Source organism: Eutrigla gurnardus (assembly GCF_963514095.1).
Source record: "Eutrigla gurnardus genome assembly, chromosome: 6".
Taxonomy (NCBI): domain Eukaryota; kingdom Metazoa; phylum Chordata; class Actinopteri; order Perciformes; family Triglidae; genus Eutrigla; species Eutrigla gurnardus.
Genome location: NC_139920.1, coordinates 8,003,922 through 8,026,699, shown reverse-complemented (window position 1 = coordinate 8,026,699; position 22,778 = coordinate 8,003,922). Strand labels below are relative to the sequence as shown.

Sequence of the window (22,778 nt, the reverse complement as noted above, 5' to 3'; positions counted from 1 at the left end):
ACCGATTCAGCAACTGCATAGCTTATTTCTCACATAAAATGTTTTCAGAAACACATTTCGGTGAACTATTTTTGTAAAATAAGAGAACGTTTTTTAATTATCCCGGTAATTTGTCTGCGTGAGAAATAGGAGATGTGGCATGTGAGCGTGTGAACAGGTTGAAATGTGTGTGTCTCACAGAGAGCCCTGTGTTGCATGTTGCCATCTTACTGGAGGGAACATCCACTGTGAAGTATACTGCCAAATCGCCGACGTGATGCGCTAACAGTAGCTCTAGGGGTGCAGTCGAATAGTCAAAAAATAAGGTCCTAACTCCTATTCCTATCTCCTATTCCTTGACCTCTGGGGAAAACGTCACGGGGTTAAGGAAAGGCGATAGGAGAACTCAAAAGGATTTAGGAATAGTCGACCGAGGTGCTCAGAGAATCCGACCGGACTTTCACTAAACTACGTCATTAAAACGCGGCCTGATGATTGACAGCTGATGATCGGCACCGGCGATTGACGTGCGTCTGCGCTGGAGAAACTACAATAATGGACTACAAAAGGCGCATCGTCCACTTTTCCACATGTTGGTTTTATCAACAGCTGGTTCACTGACAGGCTTCAGTTCCAGCAGCTCCTCCTTCCTGATTGACCGGTTGCTTTATTTACTTTTCATTTGTGGTTTTAGTTTCGTTTTTGTCAAACATTTGTAACATGATTGAAAAAAAAAAAAAAAAAAACATTCAATTAGTATCACTGTCCACACATTTATCAACACTATTCCAATTACTATATGTCTGCTTGAAAGTAATTGTTAAATATGTAAATGCACATATCGTTTGTTTTCATGAACGGCCGAGGTGTGCGGCACTTTAAATGTTGCTCTCGCAAAGAATTGTGGGTCGGCGTAATCTCCTTTCCTATCGCATAGGAAGGTCCGTTGCATCCTATGCTAAAGGAGCTCTGAAAGGAAGCATTGGAGCTCCTTTCCTATGCATTTAGAGAATTCGAACAGCTCTTATCATGGCGGCCACTTATTTACTTCCGGGTCACTTCTTCAGTTAGGAACCTTCCTAAGCAAAAAAGACTATTCGACTGCACCCTAGGTGTCACAAGATCAATTCTTCTTCTCCCCTCGCAAAAACAGCAGCTGTCGCCAGCAGCACAGCGTTTTAAGAGTGGCGAAGAAGAACTGTGTCAAAGCTAATGGAAAAATAAATTACGTGGTATCGGATCGGTGCCTGGACTCCAGTACTCGCCGATACCGATGCCAGCATTTTCGGCAGTATTGGAGGCATTTCTACAACTCTACAAGAAACACGAGCAGTCAGATGACCCGAGTTCATCCAGATGATCTTCACCACTATAAAGTTAAAAGTGAAACCAAAAGTGCAAGTATGACAGGTCAAAGGTGAACCAGCATGTGGGTCTGTAAATTGCCATGGATGTTTACAAAAGACAGTTTGGGGCCATAATTTCACCACCATATTCTCTTCCAAATACGTTTGACAACCCATTGCTTAGATCGTCTGACAGCACGTTTCAGCAGTTTTAAGAAGGCAGGATGTATGTTAAGATGCATCTGGTCAAAAACTTGTCCGCTTGTGCAGCTGAACGCACACTGAATCAGCAAAAGTGAGTCATCGCAATTAATTAGTGATGCAATTGCATGAGAGCCAACATACACATACACACACATACACACACTGATACACACGCACGCACACACACACACACACACACACACACACACACACACAAACACACATAATCCCTCCCTCATTAGGTGTATTGTGGGGATGCTGATGTAATGCAAGTTAATCTGTTGGCCTCTGGTTGGCTCGGTGGCCCAGCGGGAGCTCTTTGTGTGGGACATTACCCCAGCCCCGCCCCCTGGAGACAGGTTCATTAAGACTGACGCTGATACCCAAGTACCCAGGCCTTTTGTGTGTGTGTGTGTGTGTGTGTGTGTGTGTGTGTGTGTGTGTGTGTGTGTGCGTGTGTGTGTGCGTGTGTGTGTGTGTGTGTGAAACAGTGTTTCAGTCAGTTATATCAGAGACAATGCAACGAAGAGGCTGGCCATAAAGGCACTGCTTTCTCAGCATGTGCCTGAGAGCACGTAGGCTAGAAATCTTTATTGGCATGCAAGTGTGTGTGTGTGTGTAAGTGCTGTGTGTGTGTGTGTGTAGTTTGTGTTGTAGACTTCACACACTCAATATTAATGTGAGTTTCTGATGCTGCGTTGTATTAGAACCAAATTTCTGTGGTGATTTAATGCTTCACTGTTGTTGTAAGTGTCAAACGCATAAATCTACAAGCTGATTGAGTAAGACTGATTTCGTGCTTGTACAAGGTCACATACAGGTGAATTTAAGTCAAGTGAAAATGTGGATGGGAAAACACATTTGGAAACACTTTGATTTTCATTCAAATTTAAAGCTTTAAAAAACTGTAAAACAAGTAAAAAACATTCCACTATAGTAGACGCTGTTCTCTGTAGTACAGTATATACTATACAGTATATCTACTATAACTATATAAGTATTTTAACACTAGAATTGGTGGAAAAGTGCCCTGAACATTTACTTGAGGAACTGTATCAATACCACAGTGTAAAAATACTCATTCACACTGTAATACAGTAGCCTACTGGCACAATGAACTGAAATATGAGATTATTGTTTTGCTATGAAACTTAGTGCAGAAGAAGTACACAGGAGCATGAAATAGAAATATTCAAGTAAAGTACCTCAACTGTGATTAACAGTATAATTAGTAATAGCAATAATTTCTATGCTGCTATATGTCGTCATGGTAATTACACGCTAGCTACATTTTGCGGAGTAACAAAGCAACACATGACAAATAATGCCTGGTCGCAGTCAGTCCTGCGGGCTGTGTCCCTTCAGCCCAGCAAATTAAAAATAGGAGAGGGATTATTTGTGGGCTGGTGTGGTTTTAGTGTGTGAGATGGAGTGTATGTTTGCTCCCCTGTGCAGGCAGAGCAGCAGCGCACTTAGCATGGGCTTTAAATAGCTAACTCAAATAAAGTGAGAGGAGGCCGGGGATCAGAGGCTGAGAGGGACTCTGTGAGGGAGGTATTCCCGAACGGAAGCCGGACTTTGGATTTCCAAACAGCATTCGGAGCGAGCAATGCCAGGAATGTGATGTCGTCCAGCGGCGGCGGCGGCGGCTGTGAAAACCGCCGGGCCATCAGGTGCTGGTGGGCTGCCTGACAGGAAGTGTGGCAGGAAGTGCAAGCAGAGGTCCAGCTAGGGGACAAAATGGCGGCAGGTGACTCAGCAGAGAGGGGACAGGAGCCAAACTGACTATCAGGCCCTTCTGAGCTTCTATCCACCCCGGAAGAATCTGTGTATCGCTGAAAAGGGAAGACGACTCCCCCGAACAGCTCTTCCACACTTTGCCTCCTTTTTTTTACACACTGTGTTAAAATTCTATTCTTTCTCATCCTTTTTATCTTTTGACGGCCTTCTTTGTGTGCAGGCTGTGGGAAAGTTTCCCGTAATGGTGAGGTCATCCACCACCGACAACCTCCCCCCACCACCACCTCCGTCACCCCCACCCCCCACGCACACACACACACACACACACACACCATCACTATGCTCCCCTCCACCCTCCATGCTGTCCCCCTTTCTTCAGGCCAGGCAGGACTGGGATGTGTCCCCATGTCTCTCTGTCCCACTTCCAGTTCCTCAACTCTCTCCACAGAGACCAGAAACCTGAATAGAGCCTCATTCAAAACTGGTATCTGTTAATCTGGCCTTCTAAATGTCTCCACCACCACACAGAGGCTGGAGACAGACAGATCAGCAGATCTATGAGGCACCTGGACGCCTATCAGGAATTCAAACCACCTTTTTCTTTCTGTAACGTGCACACCCGTGGGCTCAAACACACACACACACAAGCTTGGACACACTTTGACATTGCCAAGTTTATTCTAGCGGGTGGCTCTTCCTGCACGTGTTGACCTGCTCGGCTCCATCTCCAACTGTTTCTGGTTTTAAATGAGTGTGATAAAAGCCAGAAGGAAGAGAACAGCTGAAAAAGTCAAAACTAATTTATTTGTGAAATACCTTCAAGTTCTGTGCAGTCTGGTGAGAGAGCTCAACTCATCCATACTTGGATTTGGAATGACGTGTGAATTATGCTGGTTGATTACTGCCACCTTTTGCCAAAACTAGAAACTACAACATCAGATTTTAAAGGATTAGTTCACCCAAGAATCATAAAACAACATATTCTCTCACCTCTGGTTCATCTGGACATGCAGATAGTTTCAGTGTTACTTGCTGTGTTTTGAGAGGTTTAAATACTTAAATAATTTATTGTCAACAAAGCCAATGAAAAGCCCAAAACCAACAATTAATTGATCCTATTAAAGGGGCCATATTATGAAAAACAGGTTTTCCCAGGATGAGGAAAACAAGAAATTCCTGCATGGTCTCTGTAGCTCACCCACTGGTACAATGGCGCTCCTACGGGCTGTTCAGATTTAGCTCCTTTTGTTAGGTAACGAAAGGAGTAATTTGCATAGGTCCTGGTGCGGGTGAAGCTGGAGACAATCCTCCCTGTCTCATGCGCCCTGGTGCGTCTTCACTGCTGCCTCCACTCGGACGGAACCCGGGGGGCGTGTCCGACAGAGCGCCGTGCACGACGGTCCGGGTCTGGTGTCTTGCGTTTCATTTTTAATGACAATGTGCCGGCTACGGTCCGTGTTAGCTTGTATGTGTTTGCTAACCACTTCACATCGGACTGCTTCAGTAACGAGGGTCAGTACAAAGCTGGCTTTGCCTCGACACTGACCCTCGTAAAAGGATCTGTCCCAACCATACGGGACCAGCAACTTCACCTGAACCACATCGACGAGCCATAGCGATACATCCACGTAAACACTGGCGCATGCTGCCTCGTAGCGTAAGCGGCATCCTGGGTCTCTCCGAGTAGGCGATGACAGACGGAGCTGATTAGCATTTAAAGGTGCAGACACAGAAACAGCCTGTTCTCAGCAGAGCTCATTTGAGCAACTTTTAGACAGCTGAAATTCAGGACCATGGATGGGTTTGGGGAAATGCATATCGAAAACAGTGTTGTTGGACCTCTGACAGCTGTGTGAAATTGATGAAAAACAGTATAATATGGGATCTTTAACACGTATCGTGTGGGTATCAAAGCCTGATATATCTGATTCATCAGTGCCAGAGCTCTATTGTTGTCAAAAATAAAAACACATCATTGAGCCACACTGTTGGACTGGGTGACATGTTCCTTCATTAATATTAGCACACACGCACACACACACACACACACACACACACACACACACACACACACACACACACACACACACACACACACACACATACTAGTCACCATCCTGCTGTTCGAAAATCTCACCAGATGTGGATTAATCCACCACTGAAAATAGTCCTCAACAGATGCACTCCTCCTCACCACATGTTGTTGGTTAAAACTACAGTGATCAGCTGTTTTAGGAAATTAATAAAAAAAAAAAAAGATATATTTGTCACCAATTTTAAAGAATGGGTTTGCACCTGAGAGCCACTAGCACAGTGTTGGCTTTGGTATTTTCATGATGTGTTGACATCAATAACAAAAAATAAATACATAAATAAAATTGAAAAATAACACCTTAGAATGCTGCTTAATTGGGAAACTGTTAACATTGAACCAACAAAATGCCATTCTCCTCCATTGTACTACAGTGGAACAGGCAGAAATCTCAGACACCGAGATCTCAAAACACTACAAGACAATTCTTCTTCAGTTTGCATGCATTGTCTGATCCCAAAGTATGTGGATATTAACACTTGTATATGTTGCCTTCATCCTTATTTTTCCTTATTATCTGTTTTTGTCCTAAATCATTTGTAACATGCGTTTTGTCGTGGGCATCCAAGAAGGATCTTGTGATGTGCACGAGGAGGGTTGTGTGACTGGCACATTGTTTTTCTTGTGTTTGTTATAAATCAACATTTTACATATCTAAATGCCTCCGCAAGTAAATCAGCATTTCTTTTTTTCTTCTTTTTTATGGGACTTTGGTGCACTAACGCTTTAATAAGATGTAATATTCAGAGATGCCTTAGTGACTCATCAACAGTCATTTAGCATAAACATGTGATGAATAGAGGGATTGGGACTGGAAGAGACGCTGTATGAGAAAACGGTTTCATGGTGCAATAATTGTACATCAATCTGTATTGAGTTACTATAAAAGGAACATATTGACATCTATATTAGTAATACAACAAGAATACATGGGCAGCTTATGTAGTATCTTCCTGGTATGTAAAACACTACAATATGCAACATCATTGTATACATTCTAAGGTTGACTACCTTTAAACCTAATGTACAGTATGTTAATATACAAAAATACATATGACACGTATATTCAAGAAAAAGAAAGACTTTTACACATCTGTAAAAAGGGATAAATAATATAAACATAGCACAATAAATCCATCTTAATACAAGGCCACCACATTACTGGCATTATTGTATGACCATAAGATTGGTTTTGTTTTAACATATAAAAATTGGCCTGTAGTTTGCTATTACAAATATAGACACTTAAAAATGTGATTTGAAGAATATCTTATATTCTCCCGATTTAATCAGAAGTAAATGTGTTGTATTTGTTGGCTGTGACTGCCAGCAGAAAGCAAAGTTGTAGTATAGTACATTTAGATTACATTTGAAGATAAAGTAGTCAAAAGCCGATTTTAATATAGATCCTCTGGGGAAAGTATGATTTTATACAAATCTATTTATTATTTTTTTTAAATACCAAGGATGCATCTTAAAGTAGTTACAGCCTCCTGCTGATGAGTTCAACTTTATACATGACAATCTCGGCTCCCTCTGTTGGTGGCATCTTGCAGTGCAGTCAGTACAAAATACACAGTTTATTCTGCAGGATGGTCCAACGGGTGCTGGAGTGTGTGGGTTCATAGTTTTTGGCTGTTAGGAGCAAAAGTCTTTTTTTTTTTCTTTTTTTTTTCTGTTTGTTTTTGTTGTTGTTTTGTTTTGTATCCACACTCATTTTTATTCAATGTTTGCGTTGGAAGTCGATCCCCAGCCCAGGCTCTTCACTCCCAACGAGTCTCTTACTCCTCCTCACTTCTTATGTGACCCAATCATGACTTTGGAGACGAAGTTGACGATAGCGCTCGCCGGCTGCTCGGGATCATGTTCAGCAAACAGGTGGCACATATTTTCAGTATCGCTCTGAGATTTCCTGGCTACAAATCCAAAGATCCTGCAAGAAAGGCACAGAGAGCTTAACATTTTATCTCATTTCATAGTCAGTTCAGTGTCTTGCTTTAAAGCAGTACTCCTTTGAGCATCACTGCCTGTTGGCTTGAAATGTCTCTGTAAAATGTTTGTTCCTTTTTGACAGAAAAAAGGTTGTAAAAACAAACTCAAAATAACCCTGTAGCAAAGTTCACTTCTCCATTGTCCATCCATGTTCTCAGTATGTTGCAAACACTGGTATTACTTTAACCTTTCAGAAGGAAATCATTTCAAATTTGCCTGAAACAACATAGAAGGTATCATAATTGACATGATTGACATTCAAGCTAACCGTCTGTGCTTCATGAAGAAATAAATCACAATTTCTTTACAGTGTTTGTTATTCAAAGGCAGATTTTGGATGGAGAATTGTTTTATTATATAATGGTAGTATTTAATTCAACGATTGTTTGCATGTTATTTCTTTCTACCTGCAACCCCCGAGAAGACTGCAGACCTCAAGTTATCAGTGTTATCAGTGTGAATGAAGATGCAGTTCATGGACAACTTTTTTGAGCAGTTTGGTAATAAAATACACAATAACTGTGTCATAACAGGGTGAAGAGGAGCAACAAAAGAGACGATACATACAGTAAAGAAAAGGGACTTACTTTGCAGTAGAACTGCTGCCTCGCGTCCATCTGTTTGAGACAAAATAACACAAGTTATCACACTGCTATTGGCCATCAAATGTATTCATTTGTATGTCATGTGTTAGACATTAATATAACATTATGATTAATGTACAAAAAAGAGTACTCCTTTGAACTACTGTACATACATGTCCATTTTCCTTTAACTGCTCCTCAAATTCTTGTAGGAGGAGCTTTGTGTATGAATACCATTTTTAGAGGTTTTTGCACCCTGCATGGAGACATGCTGTTTCTATTAATATATATATATGAATAAGTAGAATATATGCTACTCACTTCCTGCCCTGTGGGTCCAGAGAACAGAAGATCACAGTGTTGACAGCGTAGTGTCTCCTGAAAAACAACCTGCAGGAACAAACGGAGACCGTCGGTGTGAACACGTGGAGTCACCTCTGTATCTGTGTGTTTGGGCTGCACATGAATAAACACTCACTTCCTCTGGTTGTCAGTGAGCGTGATCCCCTGTGCCGACACCTTGAAGTGGACGACGGTGGACGCCGGAGGAGGATCCATGGCGAGCGTCATCATGGTCGCCTTCTGGACCGCCTGATGTCCCGTCAGAGACTCCAGCTCCACAGATCCCAGGTACCACACGTTACACGCTGCAGGGTGACGTAAGGGATAAAGTCAATATGCTGACGTAAGTCAAACACATACGCTGATGCGTGTCCATGTGCGGTGTCTGTCTCTTACCTGCTCCCTGTTTGAGGAGCTCAGCTGCTGAGTTTGTCGCCGTCTGTGCAGACGAGTCATTTAGCTCCTCCACCGGGTCTGCAAGCAACAACACAAAGATCTCTGTGAGGAAATCTTTACAAAACGAATTCAAATTTGATTGCAGTTTGAAAATATTCTTCTATTATAGGGGAAATAAATGTGTTCATATAAACAGCATTAAATGGCAACAGGAAGTTGTTTGAGTTGACAGATGAACGTATCCAGAGTGGCTTGTGTTTGTGCAAAGGGATCCACATGTTTTTATCTACAAAACAACAAAATGTGTCATATTTATAATCATACCTATCATACATACATCCGAATAATATGTCTTAACAAAATGTGTAAGTTTGTTTTCCTTTTAATCACACATAAAAGAAGTTTAACTTGTGATTCATGCTGGGTGAGTTATTCTAAACAACCCTAATATTATACAGTATAGCTGCCTCGGTTGAGTAAAGCAACACTGCTGAGTGTTGCAGTCCCTCTTTCTGCTTCTGCTAATAATTACATGAATGCATGATGCTTGATGCAGCCAGCCTGCTGTCCAGATGTTGTTTGGTCGGTCATTTTTGTTTAATTGGTTCATTCTAGCGAGCTGTTGTATCATGGGTTGTATGCAGGCTGCAGAGTGCCGTCTATAGGAAGGACATTTACTCTTGGTTTGCATTTGAGGGCATGTTGCTGATGTTGTTCCACTGCTGTCAGCATTTAATGTTTACAATGCAACACGGTAACATTTACCCCTGTCAGGCAGGATGAGTTTACAGGGCAGGGCCAGAGGGGTGATGGAGTGCTGACACACCAGAGCCGTGAGACTTCCTGACAGGGAAAATAAAAAATACATTATGAACATTTCAGAACATTTCTACTATCCAGACTGATGAATAGGCTGCACCTTATCACTCTAACCAGTAGAGGGCAGCAGAGGAAACACATAGTAATCTGGAATACTGTGCTTCATTAACCCCAGTGGGTCCACGATTCTGGACCAACAGGCGGATTTGAAGTCAACTGCTTACTGGACGTTTAATGCTGAAGACAGCACTTTAAAAGGTCAGCTCACTTCAAATGTGTTTTTATACAAATAGTGCAGTAATCTTGTCTTGGGTTGGTGGAGAGCTCTGGTCCTTTACTGTTACTGTTAGCATCTCTGCTTCACTTCGTCTACAGTTCAGAGGGAAACGTTTTACTTTCAGCATTTATCTGCAAGGTTTTATTTTACAGGTCAGTAACCTCCTGATAATTACAGACCTGTAATTGGGATGCAGCAGACAAAGCTACTCACTAACACCACATTATAATCCTGCATACAGAGAGGATTAACGCAGCAGCGGTGTTACTTGTTCATTTGACTCTGGCACGTTGAAGCCGTTTGGTTTGGGTTGCTTCCAGTTGTTAGTCGTATTTTCCACTCGGCCCAGCAGGCTATAACAGTAATATATCCAACACTGTTTGATAACTTAGTGTTTTATTCTGTATAATGCTCTGAAGAGCTGATATGATTACAAACACACAGATGTATGCTAAATCACACCAGCAGGACTGCTTGATGGCAAAACTGGAGTTTTAAGTGTCTTGATTTGTGAGATATTCCATTTACTGGATTAACCAATAAGAGACAACCAGTTATTTTATTCATAAGCAGCTTCCTAAATTAATTCCTAGAAAATGTATAATATTATGGTTCATATCACCAGTTAAAGCTTCTATTCTTCAGCATTCTCACCAAAGTACGGCTCGTTGGGGCAACCCTTGAGACGAACTCCTTTCTGTGTGCACTCTATCAGGAAGTGCCTCACCAGCTCATTGGACAAGTCCCCCACTGCAGAGACATGGACAACATACCAGGATATGTTAGGACAGCTTGGTATATGTGCAAACATGTGCTGCTACTGACAAAAAACAATTAAGAAAAGAAAAGAAAAACAATATCAAACATGAAATACAATACATAACATTGTACAACATCTACAACATCAGTGAAGAGATGGATTTAAAAAGTAAGCGCTTTCAAATATCAGCTCAATTAAAGCGTGAGCTGCTTTCTATTGTGCTGGCCTTGTAGATGTCAGACTTGTCGGTAGAAGAGATGTTCTTTGTCGGATTCTTTACATCCAGCCTACCTTTCTTACTCTGGCTCTGTTGTACCACGGACGGAGGGGGCGTGGCCACCTTCATAGCCAACCCGTAAGCCCCTCGAAATGAATGGCTGTCTCTGACAATGAACGAGCCCGGCTCTTTGTCCTTCAGCACAGTGATGGCTGTTCAGTAGGTCAACAGGGGGAGGAAATGGAGATAAGCTAAAGTTAGAATCATCATGTTCACACTGGATGAAGAGCAAAGCTTTGCACAAGGGTTGAATTATCTCCGTTTGGCACTCCTGTCCAAGGGCAATATTTACCTTGGTCTCTGGAAATGTCAGGCTTGTACCAGAACTTGGAAGTGTCCTGAACGAACTTCACAGTGTCCTGCTTACCGCCAAAGTCTGCCAGACAAGGATTAAGACTACGTTAGTTTTCAGACTGGCTCCACCCACGTGACAAAATGGGTCTAAAAGCAACTTTTAAACACTCGACTTTTAGAAACAACGTCAGTTACTCTGCCAAAGAAGTGAGACACTGGGATGTTGTTTCTAAAATGATGGCTGCTGTTTGATTTTCCAAATGTAATTTCATTTCATTTGTCAATGATTTTATCAGCAAAAGTCAAATTTCAATGAATCACCATTATATTGGGATGGCACCAAAGATTTATCATCTGGTCTCAAACAGCTACAGTCCCTCCAGGAGTGTTTTTATCGTCTTTATTGTAGCCTAAAATTAATTTCCAGACATGCTGGGTATTGGGAAATTTGTGTAGCATGCTTCAGATTTTACCATTTTTCTGTGGAAATTATTTGAAAAAAAAAAATGTCAAGCTCTGGCAATTGAATTGGTTTTTTTTTTCTTCCCATTTTAGCCTAAAGAATAATTTCAGTTAGCTGGCCCTTTCTAAGAGGGAGATGGAATAAATGTGTTAATGTCACAGACAGAGACACTAAGAGAAATTGTACCAGTATACCTGCACCAGGCGACGGGGTCCCACTGAGTCCTCTGAGGGGGTCGGGGGTCATGGAGGATGAGAAAGGGATGCTGATACTGCTGCCACTGTGAGGGCTGGAAAACCCGCTTAGAGATGGAGAGCGGGAGCCAAACTCTCCCCCCTCACCCCCTCTCGTCTTCTCAGGCAGCAGTGGAGGGAGGACCCTGTCTCCCCCGAGGTTTAGACTCCCGAGGCCCTCCACGGCCTCCAGCAGGCTGTGATCCAGGCCGCCATTCCCCAACAACAACAACGACAAGTCTATGCTGTCTGTCTCCCTGCGGACCCCCGGTCTTCCACCCAGGCCTCTCTGAGCCCCCCGGGGGGAGCTGTGGGCGTTGGGAGTGCTGAGGGAGAGAGGAGGTGAGGGTTGGGGGGGATACGCAGAGTTCAGGGAGCTCGGAGTCCGGTCGTGCCACACGGGAGGAGGAGTGGAGCTGCAGCACAGAAAGAGAGAGCATCCAAATAATCAACAATCATGTCTGATTCACAAGATAAAAGAAAGCGGTCAAACAATAGTTAAAAAAATGTAAATTAAAATTGGAACGTTAATCAGCATGATTAGTCTAATTTTTATTGATGCAGCGATGCAACATGCCTCGTCAGCACATACATTAACACTCTTGTATATGCCCCAGAAACAGACGGGTGTGTGTACCTGTCTGTGTGTGGGAGGGGGCTGTCTGAAGACATGGAGCACATGGAGCCAAAGATCCTCTGACGGGAAGCAGGCGGGGCCGACACTTCGGACCTGAACAGCTCTCCCTCTGTGGAGCCTCCAGCGTGGTTCATACTGTCCAGGAAACTTCTGGACTCTGGAGAAAAGAGACAAGAAAAAAACGTCAAAGGTCCTTTTCTACTCAAATTCTAACCAGGCGTACCGGATCCTACTGTTCCATCAACTGTTATAACGACTAGCTGCTTCTTGTGTGTGCTTTTGTTGGGACCCGGCCAACGTAGATCATCACCTCACCTGTTGTTTTTCACAGAAATGACGCCATTTCTTAAACCTTTATTTATTCGGGGAATGATTTCTGGCAGCCATTTTTGTAAAAAAAATAGGAAATATTGCAAACCTTATCTCATGTCAACCTTGTCTATCACTTTCAATCCACTTAAGCAACATTTGTAGTGATATGACTAAGTCTTTATTTTCATGGTATTAGTATTTCTAAAGTTCAATCAACACCTTTTCATTTCTCTCTTTCCTTGACCCCCAAACATGGCCTTAAACGTCTGCTGTTACTTTGATTATTTAACACATTTAACATGAACATATCTTTGGACAGAGCTGAGCAGCTGTTTCCATCTACCTCCAGTCTTTATGTTGACATAACTATCATTTCTTAGGGTTAGGACTTGTCGGCGTACTACAGGAGCAGAGGTGTGTGTGATGTAGGAGGGAGGCCACTCCAAACATCCCGACATGACATCCTGACATTCTGACAACACAGTGTGTCATTCAGCAAACACGAGTGCCGGCCTCCTCAGGTCGCAGACGGGACTGTGAAGTACGATGAGTCACCTCGTAAAGAGTCAGTCGCTATAAAGAGCTCCTTGTTCGGCCGGCTCTATACCCCCCCCCCCCCCTCTCTTCCGCTCCTTCCCTCCATTCAAGCCCTCTAGAGATGGAGGAATTTGGACAGAGTTCTGTTTGTCGTCCTATTGGACGAGCTGCATCATCTCAAGTGGATTATATAATCACACGTGTGCTGTTGATGAATGCCAAGAATGTTTGAGTGTTTGAATGATGCAACGGCAACACGCTCACTCACCGTCGTGTTTTCAGGACTTTTGGGGACATTATATTGACTTACATTCATTTCCTGGAGACTTCTACTCCTACCAGAACCACTACCAGTCGAATCCTAATCTTAATCCTTAACCATAGCCTACATTTAAATCAAGTCTTCATCCTGGTGATTTGTAGATAGTTAGTCGTAACACATAAGTTTAGATCAAAAGTTTCACTTTATCAATTGATTTTTGATCATTAAATGAATTGTTCCTCCACCGCTGGTCAATGGTTTAGGGTTCAACGTGACTTTCCCACGGCTGAATGTTCCCCACACTCATTTCTATCATGACAACATTATGTACGGTGTATCAGATGTCCAGAAGTGTGACTTAACTGGCAGCTGCTCTGAGCTGGACCCATTAAACACACTGAAATGTATGTTTGAAGTAAAGGAGCACACAATATATAGACGGATTTAATAGAAAATGTAAAACAAGACTAAGTACATTTTAAAGTACTTGTACCTAACTTGAGTATTTCATTTTTTTCTACTATATTTTGGAGAGAATGTTTGTACTTTTTACTCCATTTACATTGGTTTGGTTTGATTTGGGTAAAGTTACTTGTTACATTGCATTGGATGTTTGTATCAAATGTGATCCATTACAAACAATAATTTGGCTCTATACTTTGGCCAGATATAATAATAAATGCATACATGTTACTGTAATGCATCAATAAGTTTAAAAAATTAAAGTTATCAGTTCTTCTTCCATCTGTATCAGTTAGGAGCAGGTCTTTGTGCATTTCAATAGGGTATTAGGGTATTAGGGTAACTTTTTGTGCATATGTGATGATGGATTTATTAGTTTGTTACGTCAGTAGTCAGCCTCGATGTTATCCATTATTTTGGTTTGCCATGTGACACCCCCTCCATCCCCATGTAGCATCTGATATCCCACACACAGGCAGTCAACACTCAACTTGAACTCTTAGGGGTTAAAGGTCAAGAGCACAGAGCAGGTCACGTTGTGGTCAGCCTCTAAATAGACTCTCAGCACTGACACACAAAGTTGTTGCTGCTTGAAGGAAACAAAGTGAAGAGAACACAGCAAGGACTCCTCAAGCGTCCCACAATCCAGTCAGTTTCTCTCTCTCGGGACGATTCCCGGAAAGTGGTCCAGCTTGTCTCTTTCTGTTCCCACGGCCGACTCTCCGCACTGTGGTTTGTCACATCTGCTGCTCCACAGCTCATCCCAGCTCATCCAGTTAATTACAGAACAGCCCAAACTGTGGCAACGCTGGCTGATCCCACCCTGACCTCTGACCTCAGACTAGACCCTGCCCCGTGAGACTCGTTATTACGCCCTAACCTCAGACAATGACCCTAGCACACCTTTCACCTCCTGTATCTACGCAGCACAGTATCCATAGCGACTCACTTTCAGCTTGACGTTTATGAATGAAGAAACCTGCAGAGAAGAGACAGTACAACTCCACCGACTGAGCTATCCGGTGCCCCCAAAAATCATCCTTGTTAAAACTGCTTATGTGCCAGAACCATGTCAGGGTATTGAAGTTCAATACATATTATTATGGTATTATTGGTGTTACCAAATTAAACGAGAGCAACAAGAATCTCTATGTATGTGATATTATAAGTCCACCTACAAGCGCACAGATGACCAGGACGACATCATCTGTTGGTCCAAGAAGAAAGTCACAGAGAGGCTACTGTTTTCTGTGTGTCCTACAATGCCAGGCTTGAGGATTGGTTAGGGTTAGGCAGAAAAAGCTGGTTAGGGTCGGAGAAAGATCATCTTTTCAGTTCACAATAATTGCTTCATTAGCATTGGGGAGCGTCGTCGTCATGGTGACAATAGCAAACACTTGGTTAAGGCGAGGGAGTGATCGTGGTGGTGGTTAAAAGCAACGAATGTTGGCCATCTGTTGGAGAAAGGAAACCAACAGCAGCTTCTTGTGTTTGTTCTCGTCTGAGGCCTTTGTGGATTTAAATAACATCACAGTTATTCTTTTGTTTCATTCAGCTTTGCTTTGGCTTTTTCATGTGAACATTAACATGCGTCATTATTGGATATTCTTATGTTTTTTGTGGGAGTACGAGTTATAAACCAGTAAATAAATAACTAATTATCAGCTATTTATTTAGTAAAAACATTTGTACGGCTGCTTGTGTTTGGATAGCATTTCATATTTGAAATGTCTGTTCTCTTTTGTTCATTGGAAAACATGGGGGATTGTTGCAAAGCAAGTATGTGTTGGGTATCGTTACTGCACGTCAGGTATTGTATTGGCACAGTATTGGTACATTTCAAGTGATACTAAGCCTTTGGCAGAACTGGCAGTTTTTGTTTGTTTTTTCAGCAGCGTTTTTCTGTCCATTGTTTTCTCCTCACTTGCGCAGCTCCGTGAATACAAAAGCCTCTTCAGCTTGGGTCGAACCGTGCAAAACCAATTCCAGATGGCACAGACCCATGTGGGCATGACTGCCAACCTCTACCAGCCAACAGACCCCCCCATAACACACACACCACTGTCCACATTGTAGAGAGTAACGCTTATATGGCTCAGACTGAAACTGTGTGCATACCTTCATGCTTCGTAAATAGATAATCCCATTAATCAATAAAACCACAGTGAGGGTATCTGGAGCTCATATTTCGTTTCATAATTCCCACCTCGAGCAGAATGGTAGGAAAGGTAAGGGACAGAATAACCGAGGGGGAGGAAGATGAGAAACATACAGCCGTCACATGTTCGGTGCAGCTAAAGAGCTCCTGTGTTGTGTTGTGACAAAGAAACGCTTCTCTCTTTATTTCAAACTCTCACGCATCCAAACATTTAACCGCTGAGCAGCATCGCATTAGACCCGAGGGTGAGCCTACACACATGCATAAACACAGTAATGCACGGGGAGTTATGCGGGACAACAGTGGGTTTGCAGACTCCCTGCTGACCACAGGAATGTGAGCGCAAGCACTTTGTATGCACACACACACACACACACACACACACACACACTGACAGGTCTGAAGGTCGGCGGCATGTTACAGCTGTTTGCAGTGATCACAGGCTGCAGCTTCTCAGGCTGATGAAGGGAAAAGGGAGCAACTCTGAGAGGAAACGGGAACACAATGAGGAGGAAGACACCTGCTCTGGACCGAGGGCTCATTGAGCGATCGTATTATTGAGTAACAATGATTCGATTTCTAAAAAATGATTCACGCTAAAATGAGGTGCCTGTTTCTGTTTGCCTGTGCAGTCAAAGTCTGAGATCATTTACGATACTTCACTCTGATGGTGTGATGCCGACTTATTGCATATGAAATGGTGAGAGGACGTTTCATTCACACGTTCAAATTCAGAAACTGTATGGATGCAAGTTTGGATAGCAAGTTTGTAGCAAGTTGAGCTGCAGTATTAATTCATTTTTTGCGAGACAAACACCACAAACACCTGGAAAACAGAAACTCCAACATATCGTTGCCATAGTTACGACTAACTAGTCACACTTCCAGCAGAGAGCAACGTAATTATGCCAATGGACTCATGTTTGTGTCCACCTGATGAAGACATTACCTATCTTTTTAGCTTTGGTTTGGTCTCCACCAACAAAACTATTTGACCCTTTTCTGCTAAATGGTCCACTTTCTTCACCAGCTGTCTCTAGCTGTCTGTCTGGTGCTGGGCAGGTAGTGCTCGGTGGGTTTGGTGAGCGACTGAAGCACACTGTAAATGGGCTTTCACACCTGTAGTTCTGTTCATTTCGTCCAGACCAAAAGCAAATAATTAGACGCTGTTGTATTTTAGTTCTGCTGGAGTTTTTCACAACCAAAAAGAGTAAAAATGAAGTTAGACAGACTGAGGTCTGTAATTTGCATCCTGAGGGCTCACGTGAGGAAATTAAATTCTGCTGACTGACAGCAGATGATGCTGCGCTTTAATGCTTCTGATGTGTATCTTATGTTCTTTGATTAACGACTGAAAATGAGCATTATAAGTAAGATGAATAATGGCGGAACAGATTTCATGATCAGCAGATGGATTTATAAGCAGTGTCGTTTTTGAAATCCTCCTACAATCACATATATGCTATCTTAAAATGCTGTGCTTGGTTCGTTTGCACCAGAGTCCACTTGGAAGGCGGTGAGTTCGTTAGAAACCAAATGGTGTGAAAGCACCCTAAATGTGTAGTGAGACCAAAGACTATGAGCTCAAAGAGGATTAAAAATCTTGCTAGAGCTGCAGAGTTTGTGACAATACTCTGTGACCTCTTTCATATAAACGGTAGTTAAACATATTAATTAGTAAAGCTTTAAGAATGAGTGATTTCATGCCAGAGGACGCGGAGCTCTCCTTGGTATCACTTGGCGCTGCATCAGAATGCAATCAGTTGTCTCCCAGTGGCCTCCCTCCTTCAGTAGAAATCAATCAGCCTCGGACCCTGCTGTGTCTTCCCTCCGCCTCCTATTCAGAAACGGAGCATTTTTCTGTAGAAGTAGGACAAACTAGTAGGCGACCGTGCGTAAATCAAACTCCCGCTGCTCCTTCTGGGCGTGTGGACGGACAGCTTTATCGACTCAGTGAAGTGGCAGAAGAGAGGCTGAAGTTATGAGCCAGCCGAGGAGGGAGTGAAGAATAACAGCGCTGCAGACGAGCGGAGGGGGAGCAGCCGGGTGAAGGGTAACGGCAGACAAGGCGGTGTTTAAAGGAAATGTTACAAGAGGGAATTCTGTCATCGCCTGTTTATTGGTATCTGTAGTATTGTGATAATGAGGTGATGACTTTATAAGCCACACTCAGAGACAGCCTGTCTTATGAAGAATATATCTGACTCCCTTCATCCATCACACAGCCTCTCAGAGTTTAGGATCAGAAGTGGAGATAGGATAGTTATGTTTTCCTCAAGCTCTAAATGAATATCAGTGCGTTTTTTTTTATGTCTGAAGGAAGTCTGAACTGCAATGTCCCAGATATTTGAAGCTGAAGTGAAATTCCTCAGACTTCATCCATCTGGAGAAGTGATCATCAAGTACTTCTCCTGGTGGATCCATACATGTCGGTCGTTGTGTAGAATAACTTCTTGTTCTGGGAAGATCTTTTTATACACAAGGCTCAGCTTCAAACGACAAAAAGTGAAGGTTTGAGACATTAATATGTTGATGCGATTGGATTTTAAAAGTCAAGATTTTCATGTGGAAACAGAAAACTTTTCAACTTCCCCCTTAGGGAAAGTAACTGCAAAGAAAATAGATTCATACTCTGGGAATAGCTACCAGGAAAAATAAATAAAAGTGATATCCTCTTTGTTTTTCACTATTATATTTAACCTAAGTGTGTCCACAGCATTTGAAGCTACGCAATAATCCTGAATAATTCACTTCTACAATTTTTGTTCTCTGTTAAAGGGTTTTTGTGGTCTCATAACAACGGCAGTCTATTGAGGCAAATTGATTTATATAATATAGATAATCAATTTACAACATGTAACATCGTCTCTGTCGGATACGCCCCGTCTCCTTGTTGTGGATCATGATTGCTCCAAAAACACTATGAAAGTGGAAAGTGTGTGGTTTCTTGTTGTAGACCGTCTCTGTCCACCGTCTCATCCCATCAGTTACACATCTACACACTCCCGATGTGGTCCAAGAGGCTCCATATTGTCCCATGAACTGCATATAGATTCCATACGTCTGGGTCTTGTTGCCATGTTGTTGTATGTTGTAGATAAAACCAGACGGCATTACATCATTACACCGGTAATGCTCTGGTGAATCTCACACAGACCGAGCTTGTGACACCACAGACCACTGGTTGAGCAACGCTCTCAGCCTCCTGTTTTCTCCTCTCCACGTTGGTCTCTGAACTGGCCTTCTGTCCACTGTGTTGTCAGCATTTTCCATCCTCGTGGCTTAAAATGTGTGCCTCTTTGCCCCTTCGTTTCCTGCTGTCGTGTAGAAGCCAAATGTTTCTCACAAGGCAGATGTCTTAACAGCATCTCGGAGCAGCATTCCCCAATAACTCGGTCCCCAAGGAAATGATCAATTTTCTCCAAACTCACATTTGGCCGTTAATGCCTTCAACCTGCATTCAACACTGGCCAGACGTTCCTGTTGTGGGCTGCCTGTCTTTCATTATAGATACATCTGCTGTTATTTGCTCAATTCATCCAGAAAATATGTCACGCAACAAACAGTGTGCAGTGACTAAAAATATCACTGACAATTATGTGGAATTTATCACTTGAAAATGACTTGAACACACTGTTGCTATTTTACCGATTAAAATACCAATTTCCAAGATTATATCCAGTAACTGTTGTGGAAATTAGAGGTAAAATACCAAAGAGTTATCCAATTTGCTGAGGTCCACAGCATTGCTGGTTTTATAGGATGGAGACAAAGAAAAGTAGCAAAACCTCAAAAACGAGAAACTCGAGCTCCAGAATGTTGGTTTTATAAATGACTCAAATAAATGCTGATTATGTTTCAGTCAATTGATGACATAACCAACTTATTTCTGCTCTAGTTGTGTTTTCACTATGCAAAACCACATGTCTTCTAGAGGGCAGATTTAAATAAGGTGTAAATTAGTTTCACTTAATATGAGCACAGAGTGAGTTTATTCATCGCTGTGCTTAATTATTCCAGATCTTTTGAAACGACTGCAAAAGTTTGCGAGCAGTTAACTTGTGCCTCAGCAGGATGCTGTTTTATCGTGTATGACATATCCTGGAGATTTTGGAAGCAATAAGGACCCCCCCCCCACAAAAAAGCCCACCATATAATCTTCAAAAACGTTTTGGTTCAGCTCAGGTCAGTAATACAGAAAACAGGGGGAAAACAGCCTCCATCGGTTAACCACCAATACATCAGCCTTCCATGACTGCACGATGGAGGCCAGAATAAAAAGATGAGATCATGAACAACGCAGTGGAACAAACCATCTCATCATCCCACCGAGCGTGATGTCCAGAAGCCAAAAAAAAGAAAAGTATTTTCATGCACAAAAAGACAGAGAGACGGGGTTTCGGAGGGGGGGTTGTGTCTAGAAAAGAGAAAAGGCATCCGACAGAAAAATTCCAGGAGCTGTCTGCAAATACAAGCGGCCTGGAGGAGAGACGTGAAGTGTTTCTGTGTGCCCTCCTTAAAATTCCCAGGAGGGACAGAGGCAGAGATAAGGCTGTATAAACAAGAGAGGGAACGAGCAGAAAACAGGAGAAATCCCGGTGAGGGAAGGAGGGACAATAAAGAAAGCGAGGAGGAAAGTGAAAGGTGTTAGAGTTAATAAAGCGGCTGGAGGTTCTCACACATGACACGTGTGTGCATGCTCGTACGTACCGAGAGATGCGGTCATGATGTGACTCTCTCTGAAGGATCCCGTTAGTTGCAGGTTCCCTGTTTTAGGATCACTCCTTCACCTTCCTGCTCCAAAGTCTCTATCTCTCTCTGGTATGCTCTGCCTCCCAGCGTGAATGAAACTCTCCCTGTTACCACAACCTCCTCCTCTTCAAGTTCCCTAAAAAGCAAAGATCAGCGGCTGGATCGTTTCGCTGCCATGCCCGATTCCTTTTTTCGTCCCCCAGATGGAAAAATGAGCTCCCCGTTTGTTCCTGTGTTGTTGTGACACCGCTCAACTTCTGGGTTTGTATGGAGGGAGGGACAAGAGGTAGAGAATTTCTCCCCCCTCCCCTCCATGCATGTCTACACACCCTCCCTCCCTCCTTTTCCTCTCGCTGACCACTGAGCATTGTTCCTGCTGGGCCACTGTTAGAATTTCCCCCCAATCAGAATGGACTCCAGTGGTCAGAGGTCATGTGTGGCCTTTTATGGACCAGAGAGGAGGTGGTGGTTGACGGTGGGGTGGGGAGTTGTGGGGGGTGGGGGTGGGGGGGTCCTCTATGGCCTCTCTGTCAAGGCATGTGTCCACTCCCACCATCTGCTCCCCACAAGCAGAGACAAAGGCATGCAGACACACACTGGCCATGTCTCCTGCCATGTGTCCCATCTTAGCACATCATCAATTACACCATAAAGCGTTTGATTGAATTGTGTGAGTTTACTTGCGTTTCAGTGGAAACATGTGCTGCGTGCATTCTTTCAACCCGCCTTCTGTCACAGGAAATGAACTCTGTCCATCCGTGACGCTCATTTTTTTCAGTTTAAAGACGCAACGTTTTATGAAATTACAGGACAGTCAAATATTACAGACGTCAACAAGAAAAAACTGTGATGATAGAAAGATGATAACTTACAGGTAGTTCGACATTTTGAGCATTTTGAGAACTAACATGCTACAGCTCACAAATTGTGTTACCAAATTGTGGGGCTTGAGTTTCCCCCCGTTTCCAGTCTCTATGCTAGGCTAAGCTAACCGTTAACCTTGATATCTAGCAGACAAATATGGGAGTGGTATTAATCTTCTCATCTATATTCACAAAATATCAAAAACTGTTCCTTAGAAAGTTCATTAAAAAATGTAGTAGATTGCAGATTGTGCCTTTCAGCATTGTGGAGATTGTAATAATAAAAATAAAGAATAAATAAATGAACCCTCATAATGAAAGTGTTTATTTTTATGTGATCGTGATTCAAAATGCAGGGATGTTTCTAGAATCACTGACCGAAACACAAAGGATCAGAAACATCAACAACTAAGGAAGACTTGTTGTCTAGTGTATTAACGAACTGTCCATCACGTTCATTGTGTTTACATTCGGCTCACTAATTGTGCCTTTGAGTGTTGACCACACAGTTGTTGGTAATTACCCAGGAAACATCTCTCTTTTCAATGACTGCACATCCAATCATCTGAAGGAGGAAAGGTTTCCCCTGTCCTCTCTGCCCACTCCCCCGTACTTTCTCCTCCTGACCTTTGACCCCTGAGGTTCAGACAGTCAAGTGCTTGTCTGATGAAATGCCCATCTGCCTTTGCTAAACCTCAGCTCATCTACATTCCTCTGGCTGAAATCTGCTTCCGCTGGCTGAGAGCTTCTATCACTATTTATTTTGATGTGGCCACAAGTACACAAAGGAAATGTTACGTAAGATTGTATAACTACGCTCTGCAGTCACCAGGAAATGAAAGTACCCAAGCAGAGACAGCAGCAGGGTTCATCTTTGGTTTGATGGCAAAACACTGGAGGGACTTTGCAAAGGTCAGACTATATGGAAGAGATATAAAGAACGTCATCAGTCTGTTGCCATAAGCTGAAAGATTTGTTGATTTCATTTCATTTAATT

At 42.8% G+C, this 22,778-nt stretch overlaps 1 protein-coding gene across 1 annotated transcript in view; it reads right to left on the bottom strand.

Annotated features, from left to right (window-relative positions):
• Positions 1 to 5,973: 5,973 nt before the first annotated feature.
• The window catches only part of tns3.2 (tensin 3, tandem duplicate 2), a 39,757-nt gene continuing 22,952 nt past the window's right edge, over positions 5,974 to 22,778 (bottom strand). The window contains exons 17-27 of the mRNA XM_084011274.1: positions 12,436 to 12,592; positions 11,760 to 12,214; positions 11,101 to 11,184; positions 10,823 to 10,960; positions 10,426 to 10,521; positions 9,441 to 9,518; positions 8,676 to 8,753; positions 8,416 to 8,584; positions 8,259 to 8,327; positions 7,941 to 7,970; positions 5,974 to 7,294 (exon numbers count right to left, since the gene is read on the bottom strand). Of these exons, the coding sequence (XP_083867400.1) occupies positions 7,153 to 7,294; positions 7,941 to 7,970; positions 8,259 to 8,327; positions 8,416 to 8,584; positions 8,676 to 8,753; positions 9,441 to 9,518; positions 10,426 to 10,521; positions 10,823 to 10,960; positions 11,101 to 11,184; positions 11,760 to 12,214; positions 12,436 to 12,592 (1,496 nt within the window). The 3' untranslated portion in view covers positions 5,974 to 7,152. The remainder of the gene's footprint in view (positions 7,295 to 7,940; positions 7,971 to 8,258; positions 8,328 to 8,415; positions 8,585 to 8,675; positions 8,754 to 9,440; positions 9,519 to 10,425; positions 10,522 to 10,822; positions 10,961 to 11,100; positions 11,185 to 11,759; positions 12,215 to 12,435; positions 12,593 to 22,778) is intronic.